This window comes from Zonotrichia leucophrys, chromosome 13, assembly GCF_028769735.1.
Source record: "Zonotrichia leucophrys gambelii isolate GWCS_2022_RI chromosome 13, RI_Zleu_2.0, whole genome shotgun sequence".
Lineage (NCBI taxonomy): Eukaryota > Metazoa > Chordata > Aves > Passeriformes > Passerellidae > Zonotrichia > Zonotrichia leucophrys.
In genome coordinates this window covers 17,900,640-17,922,161 of record NC_088183.1, presented here as the reverse complement: position 1 = coordinate 17,922,161, position 21,522 = coordinate 17,900,640, and the positions used below count along the sequence as shown (strand labels likewise).

At 44.8% G+C, this 21,522-nt stretch overlaps 2 protein-coding genes across 11 annotated transcripts in view; both read left to right on the top strand.

The window, feature by feature from the left end:
* The window catches only part of KCNIP1 (potassium voltage-gated channel interacting protein 1), a 280,128-nt gene extending 267,488 nt beyond the window's left edge, over positions 1-12,640 (top strand). For all 10 annotated transcript variants that reach the window (XM_064725288.1, XM_064725297.1, XM_064725292.1 and 7 more), the window contains 6 exons: positions 1,576-1,645; positions 3,083-3,153; positions 4,759-4,866; positions 5,802-5,906; positions 6,470-6,532; positions 8,759-12,640. In XM_064725288.1, the coding sequence (XP_064581358.1) occupies positions 1,576-1,645; positions 3,083-3,153; positions 4,759-4,866; positions 5,802-5,906; positions 6,470-6,532; positions 8,759-8,806 (465 nt within the window). In that variant the 3' untranslated portion in view covers positions 8,807-12,640. The remainder of the gene's footprint in view (positions 1-1,575; positions 1,646-3,082; positions 3,154-4,758; positions 4,867-5,801; positions 5,907-6,469; positions 6,533-8,758) is intronic.
* Positions 12,641-18,985: 6,345 nt separating this feature from the next.
* The window catches only part of GABRP (gamma-aminobutyric acid type A receptor subunit pi), a 28,201-nt gene continuing 25,664 nt past the window's right edge, over positions 18,986-21,522 (top strand). The window contains exon 1 of the mRNA XM_064725321.1: positions 18,986-19,089. The gene's annotated coding sequence lies outside the window, so the exon portion shown is untranslated. The remainder of the gene's footprint in view (positions 19,090-21,522) is intronic.

Genomic DNA, 21,522 nt, shown 5'->3' with positions numbered 1-21,522 from the left:
CAAGGAGAGAAGGAAATAAATCTTGGTGTAGCACTGTGCTGGAAGGATGGGCCAATTGTGCCAGGCTTGGTTTTAAAAAGAATGACAGTTTAGGAAGTACTCTGCAGGGGCCCTGTGCAATCTTGTAGTAACAGCAGTTCAGTGACCAAGGAGAACACTGCTACCCAAGAATGGCTGTGGATATGGTTCTGAGCCTGATCAATGTTTAAAAGATATCATAAATAAATATCAGATGATTTATTTAATGTATGTTAGCTTACAAGCTTCAGAAAACATTTATGTTTAGGAAATATTTGGGAGAATCTCTTATGGTAGCTGTTAGCTTCTATTTAGTTATCTTCCTTTGATGATTTTTGCTTTACAGATTAAAAAGTAACCACTTTTCTTGTGATAAGGAAACCAGGCAACAGATGCTTTATGAGGAGCTTTGGAACAGTTTGGGAATAGTCATCTAACTAGAAATCTTGCAGCCTACAAAATCACAAGTGGCACATAGAAAAGTTGTCTGATTGACTGTTTGCTGTCTCTGTCTAAACAGCAGTTCAGGACTATCAGGCAAAGTAGCAGGAGTAAGGTTCCAAGAATGGAAAGCTGGTGGTTCCTTGTGCAAACAGTTATTTATATTTTGTGAAGTTCCTGGCTGAAGCACCTGTGTTAAAGTGAGGCAGGGGTCACAGCCTGACCAGAGAAGGATGCATGGGGTGAGTGTAGTGGCAGGAACAGAGGAACTTTCTTGATCCCAAGTGTGCCTCCCAGCTCAGTATAAGCATCAAGCCTGGCCATACGTGCCAGTTGTGTGAGTTTTATGAGAGATTTGGCCTGCTCAGAGAATCCATCTCCAGCCCCTGTACCAGCAGGGACAGCACTCCTGCTCCCTCCTCCCTCCCTGAGAGCCTGGGGAATTGAATGGCTGAGTGGGATCAGTGCTGCAGCAAGACACAGACCCCAGGGCCTCTATTGATGCATGGCTCAGAGTGTGGGAGCAAGCTGACTTTTCTGTGTCCATAATTCTGTGCTCTGTGAAAAAGGTGGAGTCATGTGGTTATTTTATTGGTTTGCTGTGGTTTAATTTTCAAAATTGGTTGATAGGCAAATTTGAGGAATAATGCCATCAACTGGGAAGTATTCTCTCTAACTGAAAACATCACATGGATAGGTAGCAGTGCCCAAGGCTCTGTAATGTATGTTAGAGCAGCTAATACACCCCCACTGAGCTGGTGGGGGTGTATTTATTATTGAGGCTTGTTTGTAAGGACTTACTAGTGTGCTATGGATTGTTCACCTGGCTACAGTCTGCTGCTGAGGATTAAGAAACAGCAATGAAACTGCTGAAAACACAGTTAGAAATGTTAATAATGGTGAGCCAGCTTTGTGAGATGCTTAGGATGAAACTGCAATCTGAATTACTTTAATATCTCCAGCTGCACAGCCTGTGCATGCAAAACACTGTGAGAACAGGAAGGTGATTTGTTTCATTGCTCTCTTTGGGCTTGTAGAGTTTTGCAAATGAACCTTTACAAACCTGTGTTTTTCTTGATTCTCTCTCTCTCTTTTTTTCCTTTTGTTTTCCAACAGGAATGTCCCAGTGGGGTTGTTAATGAAGAAACATTTAAACAGATCTATGCACAGTTTTTTCCTCATGGAGGTAAGTGGAGTGATTTGTGCCTGTCAGGATTCTTGAAGCCCTAGCATTGCCTAATGCCAGCTGGCTGCAAAACTGCTGCAGATCATCTGTGCAAGAAAGGGGAATCAAGCTGAAGCATTGAGGGATTTTAGACAGAAACACAAACATCAAAGTAATAAAATTTTAGGCCTTTGAAGTTATGTCACATAGAAAAACCCCCATAAAGATTGCCTCTCACTGTCTGCTCTGCATTCCCCAGGTCCAAAATAGAAACTGGGGGTTGATGTTCTGTTCTGTTCTGACTTTCTGTTGGCAGAAAGGGGAATTGCTTCCCCTGTGTGTGGCTCTGCTTCCCTGCTGTTGAACTGCTGGGCATGTAGTGTCTAGCACAGGAGGGTCTCAGACTTCTTTTTGGCCTGAAAATTAATCAAACCTCCTCAAAATTCTTAAAGCAGTTTTTAGTAGATAAGTAAACTCCTGGATACCTGAAATGATCATTTTTGGTGTTTAAGTGACTAAGACAGGACCATGTCATGAATGGGCATATTAAGGTATTGTATGAAATCTCTCAAATAATACATGTTCTTGCCTTTTAAAAGCATCAAGAATGTATGTATTCTAATAGGATATGTTTTGTGGGGATGCTGTTGACAAATTGAAAGAAATTAGTCATTTAAAGTGGCTTTTAGCCAAGATTAAGTATTTGAGGCTTTCCAAAATATCCCACTCTGTAGTAGCTGCAGAACACAGTCTTTGAGGAACAAAAACCTTTCTGCTAGGGTGTATGTGTGCATGTACATTTACTTAAAGAAGGTCATTAACAAGTGTTTTTTCAACTAAATGTCAAAATAAAACACATTATGCTTATGTTTTACAACCCATGGCACCTCAAAGAGGTACATCTGTAAAAGGTTTGCATTAAATTTCATTATGAACTTGATGATTTCCTGTCATGATTTTCTAAACCCAGCAGTTTAAGATTCAAAAGGACAAAAATATACCTCTAAGTGAGATTGCTCCCCAGCAGCCATGAGTCAAACTCAAGTAACTGGAGCAGGACCCTTCTGAAGCTGGGCATTTCCTGGGGGCGTCTCTGCTGTGTCTCCCACAAAACAAAAAGGTAGAGAAAGGATGTTGCAGATTGCAGTCACTGTTCAGTGTTTTTGCTGTGTTTCCCACCATTTGAACCAGACACACTCATGGTTGGTGGGAATTTCCTGCTTGTTCTTTCAGGTAATGCTCCAAAATCCAAATAGTTTCTACTGTAATAAAAGCTTTTGCATTTCAAGTCTGTTTTCAGGGAGGGTGCCAGGATTTTGCAAGTCCATGGTAACATTTACTAGTTCATAGAATACCTGGCAATGTGTCAGGGTTGAGTTGCATACAGAAGGAAAACAAATTCCTGACTTGTTTAGAACCATCAGTGTGTGATGAGTGCCTGTCCTTTGTGCCTTTCAGATGCCAGCATGTATGCACATTACCTCTTCAATGCCTTCGACACTGCACAAAACGGCTCCGTGAAGTTTGAGGTGATTCTTTGCATTTCCATCCATGCCACTTTCTCAATTTTGGGGTTTTAACCTTTTCTGTCCAGTCTTCATTGCAAAGTAGTAGGACATGTTGGATTAAAGGTTAGAGGTTTCAGTCTAAAGCCAGTCAGTGTTTTCAAATCTGGTTCACTTTAGTTTATGCAGATGCATTTCCATGTCAGTAAAGAAATATCTGGATTGTGCTGGTTGGGATCAGAGGGAGAAAGTGCAAAGGAGAGGAGTGGCTGAGGACAGTCCCATGTGAAATGAGATGAGGGACACAGAAAACTTGCATCTTATACTTCTGCTTTGCATGATGTGTTGAACAAGCATCTCAGGTACTTGGAAACGAAATGCACACTTTAACTAAAAGGCCTGTTGCAGTGGCTACAAACAACCTGTCTTCATGCTCAGCCCATAGCTGTAGGAGTGCAGCAAAGGGATGTATTAAATCATAGACTTCTGGAGGATAAACTTCATAGTTTTGAAGACTATAAAACTCCTATAAAACTACAAATCATAGGCAGTTTTACCTTTGCTGTCAAATGTCCAAAACCTCTATTGATTTCCAGGTAAGGCTGGGAAATGTATCCATTCACTGAATGCACAATGGGGATGTTTCCATGTGTCTCTGTGTGTCTCTGTGGCAAGGGCTGCAGTGGGAGGTTTGCATGGGGCAGCTCCTCAGTAGTTGAAGGTGTTCAGAAACTTAAACAATCTGAGAACGGGAAAATGCTGTTAAATAACAAACAAACAAAAAAACCTCCAAACGTGGAAAGTGCTGACCTTTCATTCCTGGCAGATCTGTCTCTAAATGGTTGTCAAACATGAGAATTTTGTCCCCTTTTTTATCAACAAATTCAAATTCCTCAGAGGCTTGGCAAAAAGGACCAGAGGTTTCTAAGCAGTGCTGCACTGCCCCATACAGAGCTCATGGAGGTGACTAAAGCTACTAATGAGTTATCAGGAGCTGTGTAACTCTGTTAGCCTCAAGCTCTGCCTGTGCTAAAAATCCCCTGTGGCTATGCTACTCTCAGTGCCTGAGCCACCATGCAGTATAATTAATAAATCACACTTATCAGAAGCAGTATCTTTACTGTAAGCAAAGAAAACCAATTAAAATAATGTGTCCCACACTGAGTAATTAGTGGTGGGAATCACGTCTGGTCAAGTCTGGCAGATTTTGCTGGAGAGCAAAATCTAGGGCTCCCTGTGTTAGAGGATTTTCTCTCTCAGATGGGATTTTCTCCCTTCTTTGCCAGCACCTCAGTCAGGAGATAAGAAAGCATCAGCTTCCACTTCCACAGGCACAGTCCAGCTGTGTTTAATCAGGTGGTGGCAATCTGAGTGACAGGTCCCTGCAGCAGGGAGGAGAAAGGCCACTGGAGCATCTGGCAATGCTCCTAAAGACGAGACATCTCTGTGAAAGCTTCAGCCATTGAGTTCAGTCAGAGAGGACACATTTCTGGAAAAGGGAGCCAGAAGAGTTTGATAAGCATATGCTCCATCCTAAAAAGATAAATCTTTTGACTGGCATTGTATGAAGAGGGTGACTTAGAAAATGATGTTATGAGAATTCTCACTTCTCTCACTGCTCCAAACCAGGATTTTGTGATGGCACTGTCCATTCTGCTACGGGGAACTGTTCATGAAAAGCTGAGATGGACATTTAATCTGTATGACATAAATAAGGATGGCTATATAAACAAGGAGGTAAGGCTGTTCCTGACAAATATGGTTGATTTTGGGAGAGTTGATTTGGTTTTGTTGCAAAACACAATTAGTTATACATGCAGCTAATTAAACACAAATCAGAGTGGACTCATGCATTTGTCTGTGTGGAAGCAAAATGCATAGTGGTCTTATTGAATGATTTTTCTAGACATATTTTCCTGTATTGTGGTACCTTTAATGAATTGTGTTATCCAGGAGCAAAATGTTGGTTACACCTATAAGCCACATACGCATTGTGAAGGGGAGGGTGATGGTGGCAGAACTTTGTGACTGAGGCTCAAGGGCTTGATTTCTGCACAAGGAGATACTGTGGAGGTCATCCGAAGCAGCACCACTACCAAATCCTGCATTGTCATCTGGTTTATTCTTCTTAGCTGGTATTTCTTGTTCCTGTTATGGGAAGCCTTAGTTTTGAGCATGGTGACCTTGAATATGTGTCAAATACAAATTGGTCCACTCAAACCCATTGTGCCTCCTTGGAGGGTTTGCAGTTACTGCCACCAGTGATGGAGCTGAGGGGCAATTTGTGCAAGCTATGGGGAGGGACCAGATTACCAGTTCCAATGTGAGGGTCCCTGGCCCTGGAGGATGCCCTGGGGACAGGGCTGGTGCCACAGTTGGTGCCACAGTTGGCTGCCCTTGCTGCCAGCACCTGCTGTGTCAGAGCCAGGCCAGGGGAGGGGAAGGGAGGGAGCACTGGGAGCATTTGGCACTGTGGGGGCAGAAGGAAGCAATTCTTTCTGTAGGATGTTTGTGTGTCTGGTCCATCTGTCTCCATGCACATGCACAGGCATTCCAGGTGCTGGTTTGTCATAGGAGAAGGAGGGTGAAGAATAGAGCAGTGCAAGACAGAAATGGGCCCTCATTTCTCTTAATTTCCTTTTTGTGTTTGTGCTGGCATGCTGCCATGGCAGGAAATGATGGATATCGTAAAGGCGATTTATGATATGATGGGAAAATACACGTATCCAGTGCTCAAGGAAGATGCACCAAGGCAGCATGTAGAAGTGTTTTTCCAGGTACCTGGGTTTTTACTTGTTTTTCTTAACACTCAGACTAGGCATTGATAGACTTTCCTGTAAAGCTGAGTCTTATACCTCGTCATATATTTCAAAATAAACACTAGCAGCCACTCAGCCTAGCACTGCAATGCCTGCTGATTTCCTGGCTCCAAAGGTATCTCCCATGTCTCTTAGCCTGACCCTTTGCCTTGGGATGTGCCACGTCCAGTAAGTCTGAAGCCTCTCATGTGTTGCAGGCCTGCTGTGCTGCTTCTCTGAGTTGCCCTTAGGACTGACAGGAATGTGGGTGTGGGTCGGTCAGGCAGTGAATAAATAAACAATGGAATAACGACAGAGGTTCTGGTGTGTGTCAAGAAAGCAGTTAGAGATGACCTCAAAAGTGCTCCAAATCCCAGAGTAAAGTCCTTAGCAGTTGGACAATCCAGCACTGGCCACTGGCCACTTAGTCTGTGGGCTAAGCTTAAGTGCCCAGCTTTATTCAGGTTGCATCAACTAAGATACTGTACTGTAACGATAGTGTTACCAATGTAAACTAATTTTGACATAATTTTATTTTACAGAAAATGGATAAAAACAAAGATGGAGTTGTAACTCTAGATGAGTTTATTGAATCATGTCAGGAGGTAAGAACTAAGTTATAACTGCAAGCAAAGCTCTATCTCATGTCCCATCATTTGCTTTCCTTTGGATAAACTCTATTTGAAACAAGATGCTGCTCAGGATTCTGGGTTTTCTTTGCTCTGTGGAAAAAAAACCAACCCAAACCAAAACAGCTTCAAGACAGTTTGTGATGCCCTGTGAAGCCTGTGACTCAATAGCAAGGTAGGGTGAGGCAGAATATGGGAGATGATGTCTTCGTGTGCAGTGCTTTTATTTTCCTGAGTGGACTGCAGTCCCTGATTCTACAGACAAGCAGACAACTGTAGAGAAAGATCTTAACTGTCTTAGGTTGTTTTGGGGTTTTGTTGGTTTGTTTTTGAGGTTTTTTCCTTCACTTTGAGAGTCTGCTGCTGTCCCTGTGTGCTGCCCCAGATGTCATTATCAGGTACCACATGGCTGGAACTGCCCAAAGTCAATGGCGTCTCAAATTCTTGCAATTACAGCATTGAGTTATAAAACAAGTTGATGTTTTCATGGTCAAACATTAAAAGCAAATGCTGTCATTTTAGCAATGATTTTCATTTTTCCTCTTTCTTTTTCCTTTTTGAAAGTAAGCCCCCTCTTACAAATTCCATGTATGAGGTTGGCTGTGTTAAGATTCGTTGGTACTTTTAGCACTGGCACAAAGAAGCATCTGCATTAACGTGCAATTGGCCTAATGTCTGTTCTCTTAGACCTGGACTGTGTGAATATTCCCTCTGAGATATCTCTAATATTTGACCACTACAATAATAGTGTAAAAGGTAACCTCTGCCTTTTGCAATGTTTATTTTGGTGCACCAAATTGCATATTGACCCTTCTGTGCATTTTATGTTGCCTGGAAAATTCCTTCAAGTTCTGCAGCCAGACAGCTCTCCTGTCCCTGAGCAAGGGGAAGGTGCTCACTGTGGAGGGCTGGGCTGGCTTCTGCTGCTCTGGTGTCAAACCTGGCTCTGGCCGCATCCAAGTCTTAGTCACGGACTTCAGGCAGCCAAATCCTGGTTTAGCAGATGCATAATAGAAAGCTAAGGTTTTTCAGTTACTTTTTTCTTGGTCCCTCCTGATTGTTTGGCTTTTTTTTTTTCTGCACCATCTTTATTTAATCATTTGTGTTGTGTATTATTCTGCACATTCGTAACTTGCCTGTAGGTGTGTATGATCAGGCGGTCTCACTATTGAAGCAGCTTTACTTTACCTGTAACTGTCAGAGTTTTAATTCTCTGTCCCTGTTTGGGTTTGGCTCCTTCTGCCATCCTGGCACTGGAGCTGGGCAGGCTGATGCACTGTCAGCTGCTGTTTCCAGGCAGGCAGGAGCAAGCCCTGTCACACCAAGATTTATTCTTGTTATGTTTATGAAAAACAAAGCAAAGTGCACAGCAGTGCTCACCTGTGCCTTTGCAGCAGCTCTGGCTTGAGGACAGTGGAGGCCTGGCACGACCCTGGAGAGGATGATTGGCTTCCAGCTGCTGCTGAGTGAGCAGTGACAGGGATGATGCAGCCTCACAAAACAACTGAGGAGTGCAGTGCAATAGATCTCTTAAGCTGCTCAGTGTGGAAAATTGTTTTCATGTTACAGGCAAACAGCTGTTCTGAACTGAATTCCTGAGGGGAAAAAAACCATGATTATGTTTTTGAAGACTAATCTGGTTCTTATCTCGAAGTAAAATTCCAATACTTCAGGAGAAACAATCCAGGATTTCCCTTGTGTCTGTCTGTAACTTTCTCATTTGGCTCTAGGAACTTTGGAGAGGCTGAGGTTGCACAGATTGCATGTGTTTTGGGTTTAAACTGCAATTTCTGGCAGGAAGTGCTCCCTCAAGGCAGTTTGCTTGTTGGTTCAAAACCTGCCATTCCATTTGGACTTGTGGAGCACATTAGCCAAGAGCACATTTGCACACCCAGGGGTGTCAGGGAGGGGTTCTGAGGGTGGAGCACAGGCACCCTGGCAGTGCCCTGCCCAGCACAGCTGTGCTGGACATCAGGCTCAGGAGAAGCCCCTGTGTTTGGTGTGCCTCACACCAGCCCAGGGCCAAAGCACAAGAGGTGCTGTGCTGAACCAGGCCTGGGCACTGAGCCCCAGAAGGGGAAAGCATTCCCAGAGCAAGGCTGCTGCCTGCTGGAGCAGCTGCAGAGCTCCCTGTGCCAGGTAGGGCTATGAATTGTGCTTGTCCATGCTGGTTTCATGGCAGTATCTTCTCCTTGCTTTCAGGACGACAATATCATGCGATCCTTACAGCTCTTTGAGAACGTCATGTAACCAGAAGAGCACTGGAGGAGTCTGAGACTTCTGTGTAACAAAGATCTTCTTTCTGGGGGAAAGATTTTCCAATTGAGCCATGTGCAGTGTGTGAGGATTTTGTACGATATGTCCAACCAAATGGCAACTGAATGCAGCCAATGCCACCGCTTCTCCCTGGAAGATGCTGGTGGACTTTTCTTTCATTCTGGAAGCATGTGAATATTTTAATAAATCCCGACAAGAGAGAACTGCTGCTCGAAGTTCAATGAGTAATACAGAGCATTGTTTGCTAGGCACAAATCCTGCTTTTACTCTAGCAAGCTTAATTCCCTATAATAGCACATGTTGATAGCTATTCAGCCATCAATTGCAAGTAACAGCTCAGTCCATACCTCTGTTTGGCATAATGTTCTGTGGATGCCTTTGCTGTTAATCTGCTTTGACAAAACCCCAGTCTGCCAGGGCAGTCTGTGAAAAAATGAACAGTCAATGTACCTGGGACATTAAACAGACAGCCCATGTAGCCAGTATCCCCATTCCTGCAGAGATCCTGCTTGTCCTCTCACATGCACTGGTGCCACTGTGCTGAGTTTAGTGGAGTTCTTCCTGAACATATTAATCAGGGGATCTTCATGCCAGGGTGAGTTGGAAAGGAGCAGAACATGTTGCACATATTAATATAAAAGTACAGAACAAATCCTGTTCAGGAGTGGTAGGTTTCCAAGAGACCAGGCAGGTGTGTAAGGGCTGGTGCAGAAAGATGAACACGTGCTCTGGTCCCAGCTGCCGGCTGAGCCCCAGGGACACCGGGTGATGCTCCACAGAGCATCTCAGCAGCAGCATGGCCGTGTGCTCTGGTCCTTCTGCTGTGGTTTGGCACACACTCCCTAGGTTCATCACTGGATGTTACAGTCAGGTCTTACCCCCCCTTATGGATTTCTTTAAGCTTTCTTGTTTGACTCAGTGAAGAACTAAGATGCAGCTGTGTTCCAGCATACAGACCTTGGTACCCACAAAGTGCCCAGCACATTTGATTCCTGAATTGGTATTAGCCTCAGAATCAGCTCCCAGGGCCCATATTTTTTTCCTACAAGGCAGTAGTATGCCTTGTATAAGCCCCATTTCTTTGCTAATGCCAAGTAGAGTATTGGTGTAGGGGTTTGGTTTTTTAATTAATAAAACAAAAAAGTTCATGTAGTGAATTTACACCAAGATTGGATGATTGGTCAGCTGGGGAACATCAGAGTCTTCTGTGAAGAAGCCTTTTAGGAAAGCTGACCCACCAGAGTGCCCTTGTCATCTCCAGGCAGACAGTGGCTGAGAAGCAAAGGGAAGAAGGGAACAGCCAACTCTTCCAGCTGCTCAAACCCTGCAGATGCGACAGTCCCTGCAGTAGTGCTGCATCATTCCCATCCAGTAAGCAGCTATTTTTATTGTATCACACACTGTATTACAGACAAACTGTTAGCACTGAAGATATATTTTAAAAATTATGTAAGTGAAACATTTTTATAATACAGAATATACAGAATGCCTCAGTTCTGTAGCCCTAATTTTATAAAAATTTCATCTATTGAATCATTCCTGATTACAGAAGTAGATCTGATCAGTCCTAGTATAATGATAATGCCAATTCCCCAAGATGGGGCATCTTCCCCTTTTACTGTGCCCCCCATACACTTCTGTGTAGTCATAACTTTATTTCTCTAAGTTGTTCCCTTGCCATCAAAAGTGGTGTTCAAGTAAAGTTGTATGTCTGCAGGAATGACACCTTAGTCCATCTTGTTTCATACAAATACTGCCTTTCATACCAGTACCATTAATGAATTCCTCCCAGCAGTGATGCAGCAGCTCTGGTGAGGGGCTGGGATTTGCAGGAGTGATGCCCTGCTGTGGGAGTACCTTTCCTCCAGTCGTTGGGTCATGTAGGCTTTATTTAACAGGTACTTTGTAAAGACATCAGTTGTAGCTGAAATAATACACAGTTTACACCATTCCTTCTTGATTCTTCTTGCAATCACTTCAGGAAATGACAGAATTTAGTATAATTACAGGTTTTCCCTCCCACCAAAACTGCTGAATCTGTTATTCTAAGGAGTTCACTTCAGCAGAGGGAGAAGTGGTCAGACCAGTGGAAATTAGGGATTTTAATCTGGCTAGCACCTTGCCTTTTTCCTCTAATAGTCTTGCTTCAAGGGTGCTTATGAGATGGCACATACAGACAGAAGTGTTTGGAATGCGCCCTTTTCAAAAGAAAATGTTATTAGTTGCATGATGCCATAGTCCCTGAAGCTAAATTAATTTCTGGAGTTACTGTGATGAATTTGGCCTCATCTGTGTGTCCTGGCCTGCTGGCAGCAGTTGTGTGGGGGCTGCCTTTGTCACCAGGGCTGTCGCTGTTTTCTCTGGAGTGTGGCTCCAGCTCAGAGCAAACAGACTGCTGTCACTGTCAGTGTGTGCTGGCCTGCACTGCTGATCAGGGTGCCAGTACTGACCCTGCACTTCTGCCGTCTCCTTGCTGCTCCACTGTGCCTGCTTTTCACTGCCAGCAACGAGGGGCCATCAGGTAGAGAGAAACACGCTGACAGCCACACTGAGTCTGTCCTTGGAGGATAAGGAGCTCTGATTTGGAACCCACTGGAGTCAGTGCCCTCCCACACAGCCCTGATGTTCCGCCCTGGGCTGAGCTCTGTGCTGCACCTGAAGCCCACAGTAGCTGAGACAGGAGGACTTGCAAAGTGCCACCCACAGCTGCATTTTCTCAAAACTCAGATTGCAGAACCTATCTGTGGCAGAGTCCTTGCCATTGCAAACCCAGTTATTTCCCTGTGTTTGTCCCTGATCCCAGTGTTACAGCCAGAGGCTGAGATGCACCAGTGCATAGAAGGCCTCTGGGCTTTCCATCAGCAGCATCTGTCCATGGCAGGTGTGCTCCAGTTGGCAGGTGAGACATCAGTGACTGTGAGAGAGCTGCTCTCTGCATGGAAACGGCTTTGGGTTTGTTTTTCATGTTTTCTGTGAATGTTACTCTACTGTAAACTTGCCAAGCCTCTGCTCTCATAAACGAGGCTTGCAATATTTATGACAAACACTACTACAGATTTCTAAATAAAACACACTATGCTACTCCAGTCTCCCACCCTCATCCATCCTCCTGCCAGTAGACAGAAGGCAGTCAGATTCTCTGTCAGTGCTATTAACTGTGCACGTTCCCTGCAAGTTATGAACGTTTAAATAATGTCTGAATCAGGACTCTTGACTGTTTCACTAGTTACAAACATTAGTCTGCATCTTCATGCCAGCATTTTATAAAGAAAGCCTTTCTAACATGCATTTTAGGTAACAATCTGTTGACAAATAGGAATGTGATAAATGATAATGCAAAAAAAAAAGAAAAAAAAGGAAAAAAAAAGTACCATGCCTGTTCTGTGGCTGTTTGTTTTTCTATCCCTCTGAATGCAATGCAATATTGTGAGTAACCATGAGCCAAGCTAAAGGCTTGAGACGCAAATACCCTGAGGTTCAGGCACCATGGGCAGAGCCATTTCCTGACTGCAATATGTGTTGAGAACAAACACCCTTGTATCCCTGGGTCACCTCTGATGAGATAGTAGCAGCAGTGCGTCAAACTTTTCTTCTTCTTTATGGAAGTGCCATGAAAGACCTAAGGAAATGTGCAAATAATGTAAATCATGATATCTAAAGCCATGTTAATGGATCAGCCATGTATAGCTTCACTGTTACAAATGCTATTCTCCAATGGCAATTTGTATTCAATTTTGTTGAATGGTTTTAAAAATGTTGGTTTTAATAATAAAAATAAATACCTGTAGGAGGGTGTCCTTTCCTAGACCCAGTATGTATTTTTTCTCAGGGGACACTGTTAGGTTAAAAATTTGCAATGAAGCTTTTAAAACTGGGACTCAAACACGTATCTGTGTGGGTGGGGGCTGTAAAACTGAACTGTGCCATGAGCTAACACTTACATGCCACTGATTTATTTGCATCACTAATACAGGGATGCTCTTACATCTGATGTGGTGGCATATGCTGAACTGATAGTTTGGCCCTTGTGTAAAGTTCAGAAATGTTCTTCTACCTGCTCCGTCGATAGTAATTTAGGGTAGTGAAAACTGCAAACTTACAGGCGTGGCTTTTCTCTTCTGCAGTTCTGCTTAAGTATAAGCAGGAAAAAGACAATCATGTTGGAAAAGAAAATACAAACACTATTTTATGTTATAAATAAGAAAATAACCCAAAACATCAGTGTCCCTTCAGTTTTGGCTTATTGTAAGCATCCATTCTGACACATTGAGGAATGCAGAAGTGATTTTGCCAGACTACATATATATGTGTGTACATATATATATATTTGCTAAACTCCATTTTGTAGGGTATTATCTGTCTACCAGTACATCCCAGGTAAAAGAACATTCATCCATGCAGAAATATGGAAATAAAGGTGTCTGTGTGAAACATGGTTTGGTGTCACTGCAGTGCCTGCCCAGCCCTTGCTCCCGCAGGCACCTCCTGCTCCCAGAGACAGCAGGGCCCTCTGGACAATGCCAGACGGGAATTCTTGCTCCCTCTCCAAGAAGAAGGTGTGCTAACTGCCTGTCCAGCGCCTCTCTCTCCCTGGGATGTGTCCCAGCTGCTGCCGGGCAAGGCAGGCTGGGGCTCCAAGCACGTGCGTAGGCTTTTTGTTCGCTTTTTGGCTGAGGTTTGTTCCAGTGGCTGGGGAAGCCTGACTTGGTGCTGTGAGATGCTGGGCAGCTCTGGTTTTATGCTGAGCCCATTCTATTGCAGTCTGAGCATCTCGTCCTGCTGCTTCAGGGTCCAGGGCATTGCCCCGATGGATAGAGGGGTGGTGGGGAGGGAGCAGCTGTGCACTGGCCCAGGGGCTGTCCCTCACTCTGGAGCACACTGGGGGAGCCTCAGGTGTGCCCCCCAACTCAGCATGTGCAAGATTACTTTTGAATCCAATAATAGCCCTTTTTTTTTTTTACTGAGACATTAAATCTGTAACCTTTGCTTAACCATGCAGGTCCAGCAAACTGGAAAGGGAGGAGTTTGCTGGGAAAACGTTGGCACATGAAGTCCTTTCATCACATCAGATCTGCACTCTGTGGGATCGGGCATGGGAGCTGCAGGAGCAGAAATTCTGTGTGATGGAGAGCTGGTGATGGACCCACCCCTGCTGCTTGGCCAGGACAGACGGGTTCTCTATGAACAGGACCCCTGTCCCCATCACCCTCCAGGAGGTGGGAAATAAGGAAATTACGATCTCCAGAGCTTCAGTGGATGTGGTTATTTCCAGATTGTTCTGTTAAAATTTCCCTTGTTGTCTTGCCGAGGAAAAGTCTCTCTTTTTCCATCTGTTCTTGTAGAGACTGGAATTGCTGTAGGGCTCTGGCTGGAAGCCCCCATGGCAGGAAGGTGCCTCCTGAGCACAGGGTGAGTTGTCACATTGCCTGGGATGTTCTCCTGGGCACTCACCTGCTGTCCTGTCCATGAGCACAGCAGCCTGTGAGGAGCTTGCGGGGTGTGGGGTGATCCACACTCCTTGCTCAGGACAAGGCCTTCTGCAAGGGGTGGACAGGGCTCCTGGTGCTGAGGAGAGGGAGATGTTTCCTTTAGAACCTGGGACACTTCCAACGTTTCTTGTTGGGATTTGCACCCACAGCCAGCAGCAGCCGTGAAGTGGAGAAGTGGAACAGCGCCAGAGCAGAGTTCCCCAGGCAGGAATCTGCTCTGCTCTGCTCTGGCTGCAGGGATGGGCCTGCACAGCCACTGCCCTCACCCAGATAACAAAGCACGGGAATGACCCTGAAGGCTCCTGGCAGCTGTGAGCTCCCTTCCCTGCAGCAAAGGGTTCATCCCCACACCCAGCCCCAGCTCCCTCTGGCCCGGCTGATGGAGCACACCAGGGAAACACTGCCCCAGCATCTCAGTGTTTGCTCTTTACACTGCAGAGAGCCAAGCAGTGAGTACATTGATGTTGTGAGGGATGCAGGGGAAGGGCCCACTGCTAGTAATGTCCAGTTATCTTGTTGTTAAAATGTCTGTGAAATGTTATTCAGTGCTGATCCAGGATTTTCCAGAACAATAATAAGTTATTGAAAACTGTTGATTTAAAAAAAAAAATCCAAGATTGATTTTACACTCCCAGGGTTAAATTGAATTTGCTGAAATTTTCACAGAAACTGATCCAACCTTTGTGTTCTAATTATCTTATTGATTTACTTATAAAGCAATATAAGTTGAAAATATATAACAGCGTAAATATACACAAAGATAAATGTCAGCACAATGTTTTCTGTCTGAACAAATCTTCTAAATTCTAGATAATTCAGAACACAAAGAATTACCAAAGCCTTGTTTTCTTCATACAGCTTAAGCTGTTACAGAAGAGCATTTGTCACCAACCAGTTATAAGTAAGAAGAATAATACCCATTGTAGTGGGTGGGCATTGGCAGGAGGGAGGCACACTGTCTGTTCTGTAACTGATAATGAGGAAAACTTTTTGGAAAAACCCATCTATGTGTATTACAAACTGAGTTTCAAAAATGCTTCTAAATTTTTCTCAATTTTTGTTTCAGACTTTTTAAAATTTACCTCACTTTATTTGTCTTATTTTATTTTGCACTAAGCTGTGATATCATAATGCTTAGATCTTGAAGAATATCTGCTACAAACAAGTTACTGAATTGCTTTTGGTTCCTTTGGTATTCAAATGATGGAGCTATGTACAAACAAATGAGATGCTTTGAAAGGCAAGGAAGGTAAGAGATTTCTATCTCCTAGAAATATAAGAGATTTCTATCAGCAATACTTTGTAGTGATTTAACTAATGAAATAAAATTAACAGAATGTTGAAGGTTTTAGTTTCTGTCCTATTCTAGCAGTGAATATTTAGTGCATGTCATAAATAAAAAATGGGAATATATGTTGTAGATTTCAGCAGCTTCAAAGTGTCCAGAAGCAGAATTTCAAAACATAAAAGTTTCCTTTTCTGAAGGCACAATAATCTCCATTTGGACCAGAAATCACATTCCAGCCTGTGAAGAGGATATTTCAGGTCTTGAGCTGCCCTGCTCAGCAAAGCCCAGAGATATCAGTGCAGAAATGGGTGTGACATTGCAAGGACCTGCAAGTAACTTTAGATACAGTAAAAGTCACATTCAAAGGCAGCCTGTTCCTTTACTGCAGCTTCACTCTGGGTTTGGTATGAATTTGCAGTCCCTGGGCGAGCTCTGTGCTGACACTGTGGGAGCACCTGGCCAACCCTGTGTCCCCAGCAAGGCCTGGAGTAGCTGCCAGTTCTTGGTGGAGCTGAATGGAACCAGGGAACTGGGGAGGAAATTTTGACAGCTGGGAACTAAGGCAGTTTTTCACAGAGTGGATGAGTCCCTGTGCATGAGCTGTGCCTTTCCTCCAGGGACAAGTCCATGGAGTGAGGAGGTGCCCTGTTCTAGGCATCTCCTTCTTTGGAGGAAATCAACAGCAGTGGCTGGAGCTGCCCTGGGGGAAGAGCCAGAGGTTCTCATGGCACTGACACAGTCTGGAAGGGATGGACAAAACCCTGTCTGGGTCTGTGTTAGCAGAGAGAACACAAAAATGTGACAAAGCTGGTCAAACCTGCTCCCTGTGCTGGGACTTTTGAATATTTTTTTTCACTTGGCAAAGAAGGGGCAATAGTAGTGTTTGGCTGGTCTTCTGTGGTTGTGCTTTCCAGGTATTGTGTTCTGCTCTGTGGGCACCTGGTCCCTGGCTCTGCAAGTTTCTTCCTTGTTCCCAATGAGGGGCAGCACTGCAGCTCTCAAGCCCTCAGCTCCCACTCACCACACAGGCAGAGCTGGGAATTAACCCGGGGCACAGCTGGCACTCAGGTATTGGGATACTGACAAGGGAACAAGGAAATGGTCTGAGGCTTCCATGGGGAACAGGCTGTACCCACCCCATGGCTCGAGACACCTCCCAGTGCTCCCTACTCCCTGCATGGAGCTGGGCAAAACAGCTAGGGTTATCAGCTTGTGTGGAACCTGTGCATGTGCACAGATGTCTATGGGGGTGTGGATGTGTGTGGATGTTTGTAGTGTAAGGATAATGTCACACATTCTGCAGGGTCTGCTCTCACAGGCTATACAAGCTGTTACAGGGCATTTGGGGATCAGAGGGTTTGGAGTATTAGGACAGGAGTCTCCAGTGAAAGTAGTTTGTTCCTGTAGAGCAGATGCTTGTCGTGCTCTGGACAGTCTCTGCCTGGCAAATGGAAAACAAAAGGCTTTGGATTTGCTCAGAACTCCTCAAAATTTAATCAAATGCAACTAGAAAAATGTGGTGTTAAGTCCCATTGAATTAATATTTATTAGACTTACATTTTCCCTTGCAAACGTGACATGGCATCTGGTGTGTGTCTCAAGATTGTGCTTTTCAGGACATCACAGGGAGGAGTGCAGTGTTCCCAAAGTGGCCCTCAATTTTCCCAAAGCATGTTCAGTGGATAAGCCTTGCAGACACCCTGTTGTCCCAGCCAGGGTGGCATGTGAGCCATGGGGACAGCTGAGGACACTCTGTCACTTGTCATTGCACCGTGTGACACAGCCCTGGAGCACAGATCACCAGGGTGCTGGGGTGCAACCAAACCCGCAGGGTGGCTTTGGAGGCTGCAGCTTCTCCCTCAGCCGTTGTTAGGTGAGCACTGACTGCCTGCATGTGGCACAGAGGCACACTATAAATAACTGCAGGAGCTATTCCTTCCCTCTGATAACAAGGCCAGAACTGCACATCAGCTTTTATCTCCTTGTACCAATCTCCCAGTTCACTGGCAGGCAGAGATATGGCCCTGGCATACAAAAATTCCCTGTGATAATCTTACCAAGGCTCTGCCAGGGCACTGCCGGTCCCCACAGTGGGGATATACTGGTCAGTACTTTTCCAGGTGCCACAAAGCTTCCTCAGGGGTGTGTGATGATGTGGCTTGACCATAGATGTAGCAATAATTAGGCTACATGGCCTTTAAGGACACCAGACATTTTCTCCCTGTCAGATAATTATCAGTCTCATACACAGGGACACATTCTCCATGAGCTCACAAGTGTTCCCATGATTTTTGGTTATTTTATTTGTGCCAGGTCTGGTGGTGCTTTATACTGTAACAAACATAAACTAAATAATCATGAGGGAAAATGTCAGATCTTTTCCTCCATTTTTATGGATTCCTTTTTGGTTTGGTGTGTGCATTCCCAGGCAGACAGGTCAAGATCAAGCGTTACCCCGAGAAGGAGAGGCCCGAAAGCTGCTCTATCCCAGATGCCCAAGTCTGTCCCCCGCCCAGAGCCTATGGGGAGCTGACTCCAGCCCCAACACACAGGGCAGGATCCCTGCAGGTAGCACCTGCTGAACTGTGGGGAAATGATATACAGGCTTTTTCTGTCCTTTGAGGTGCAAACCTGAATGTACGTCTGCAGTAATTTGGTTTTATCCCTTTAAAATATTTTCACAGTTTTTTGGGAAAATTCCATCATAAATTTCTCCCCTTTTTCCTTATTTCCACAGTATTCAAAACAATCTATTCCAAAGGTAAATGTTTCAGTGAATGCATCAGTAAAATGAAAGGTGTCTTTTGTGACACCATTCACAATTTTGAAGACCTCTGAGTTCATCCCCTCCAAAGCAAGTGCAGCAGTGTTTTTGTTTAGGCTATTTACACCCCATCAGATCTCAGGGCTGAGTTGATATTTCACCTCAGGCTCTAGTAAATTAGATAAAACAGTATTTCCTCATTCCCAGAGTTACCCTTTTACTTTGTCAGCTGATACAGCTCCGTTTGCTGATACAGGAAAAAAACATCGCTAAATCCCTTTTAACAAGCGTTGAGACTATTTTTAAACACAAAATATGTTTCTGTACTGCATTGTCTTTTGCTGAGACATTTTTAAGACTACCAAGCCTCAACCCATTCTAAGTACTGAGAGCTGTCTTCCTTCTGGCAAACCTATCAGCACTGTTTGATAAGTTTAGAAAGATAAACCCACGTGAACCTCGGTGATTTTTCCACCTCATTTTGTTTCACCCAAAAGCAGGAAAGGTTTGCTCCTTGGACATTAATTTTGGAAATTCTGAAGTGCTCTTTGGGTAAGCTTTTCGAAGAGGTCCTTACCAGTGGAGACAGCACCCACACCTGGCAGCTGACAGACCTGTGCCAAAGGAGCTGCTCCCACACCTGCCATGCTGGAGCTCCTGGGGAAGTGCCGTGGGACCCCTGCTCACCCGTAACAGCAGAGGACAAGAGCTTCAGGTGAGACATTTATCTGCTCTTTCATTGCTCTGCTGGGAGCTTACATATGCCACATGAATAACATGAAGCCACAGTCTTCCACTGGCCAGAGCTCCTCAGCAAGAATTATTATTCTCAAATAGTGAAAATAATAATAGGAAGTGTTGTCCTATAATCAACATCCAGTTACCCCAGCAGCAAAACACTGGGATGTGTCTGTGTCTGCTCTCTGTGACTGTTGAGGACAAAATGAGGACCCAAAAGATTCTGAATTGGGTGTATTGCTGCAGTGCTTGGAGAGATGCTGAGAGCTGTGGGGTCCCTGCTGCACCCTCACCTCCCAAGGCACTGTGGCTGCTCAGTGGAGATGCTGCTGTGCCCCTGGGATGCATCCCACTGCTCAGTGCCATCTCATTTGCACAGCAGCATAAAGCAGTCATGGATTCGTTTAAAGGGTTTTGGGATTTTTTTCCTTAAAAATATTTCTCACCCCTCTCTTGATAGAACAATATAGGCCTAGGTCCTTTGGGGGGAAAGTTAAACTAAAAGAAAGCCTTTTAATTAAGATTTTTTTTTATGTTTATGGTGTTCAGAACAGTTCCAAATACGAGGCACTATCAGTAGAGATAACTTTCTCTCTCTTGAACATGAAAACTAGAAGCTAGTACTTACTGCAGCTCATTTAATGAGTACATCTTGATCTGTTTGGTTGTCTCCGAGTGTATTTCATCCTATTAATATAAAGGTACACAACTGTTTCCAATAAATCCTAATCTTGTGTAATTATAATATCTGCCCAGCTTTTGACAGTCAAAGTCATTTGTATGGATGAAATATTTATTTAACAAGTTAGGGAGCAAAAAGGAATTATGTCATATCAAGTAAGAGCTTGGCCAAAGATAAAACCATAATTGTGCATTTATCTGACATAATAACAGAACGTTGAGCACTTAAAACTGTGCATCCAATTAATTGTCAGTTCCCAAACTCATTCCTGTACCTGACAAGAGGTTACACCAACCTTCTTTTACATTTAAACTGTGTTCTTTGTCTTTAAAGTGGAGTTAAAATCATGAACATTGGGTGCTGATGTGCACACAGATAAAATGTTTTCAGGTTGTCACAGGCAACGTCACAATGGAAATAATTAAATGGGGTTACAGATTGGAAAAAAACAAGCCTGGTATCAGTCCAGAACTTTTGCTCTTACTTGAAATATAATTCTGGTATGAGCATCACAGGCCCATGGGCCGTGTTCAGAACACAGCAGGTTTGGTGGCGGAGCATTTGCTGCGGGCACTGAGCACTGAGCACTGAGCACCGTGTTCCTCAAAGGGCAGCCGGAGCCGGAAGGAAGGGAAGGGAAGGGAAGGGAAGGGAAGGGAAGGGAAGGGAAGGGAAGGGAAGGGAAGGGAAGGGAAGGGAAGGGAAGGGAAGGGAAGGGAAGGAAGGAAGGGAAGGAGGAAGGGAAGGGAAGGGAAGGGAAGGAAGGAAGGGAAGGGAAGGGAAGGGAAGGGAAGGGAAGGGAAGGGAAGGGAAGGGAAGGGAAGGGAAGGGTCACTACCTGGATTTATGTGTTCCTTGGCAAAGGCCTCAGCCAATGGGGATGGCTGAGCAGTACTGCAGCCTGGGACCAGGGCCATGGGTGGGAAAGCACTGACTAAAAGTGGTTCTTGTGCTGTCTGAGTCTGCTTTGAGGTCTGTGTTTGCTGTGTCATTTCACCCAAAAAAAGCCTACTGGTAATGACTGAGTGGTTTATTTTCTCTGTTGCTGTAGACACCGTTGTCAAGTTACAGAGTTTGATGTAAATAAGCCTAGAGTATAAAACAGCATTTCTTTTCACAGAATGTCAGTTTTCTCCCTCCTCTTTCTAGTCTGTCTTTCAGGCATTTATTTTGGAAAATCTAGAAAGATAAGTGACGCAATGGTCTGGCTTGGCAGTCACCTAGAAGGCTGCAGTGGGGCAGTACTGCTGCTGCTGGGGTGGCATTTGGCTCCAGGTCACTGCCGGTGCTGAGCCCCTGCCTTGCCCTGCTCCTTTCTGCAGGTAGTCTTTGGCAAGAGCCCCAGCCTCACCTCTCCCTGTAGCATGAGTGGGTTTTTCTTCTGCTTGAAGCTGCCAGGACCCAATGCAGAGCTACAGAAAATAAATGTGCTATGAACTGATTGTTTTATCGCCATTTTCTAGCCCAGCAATTAATCCTGCTCTTGGGAGGCAGAACCAGAGCAGCAAGCAGGCTGTAAAGCCAGATCAGGGCTGGTAAGGTATTCCTCCCTCAGTGGCCCTGTGCTAGCACACAGAGCAGTCTATTAAGGAATCATCTCCCCCAGGATCCCAGCGAGGACCAGCCCCGGCTGTAGCGCTCGGAGGTGCTGGCACAGGGGTGGCAGCAGGGCTGGCACGGGAGTGGCAGCAGGGCTGGCACGGGGTGAGCGCTGCTGCTGCCCTCCCA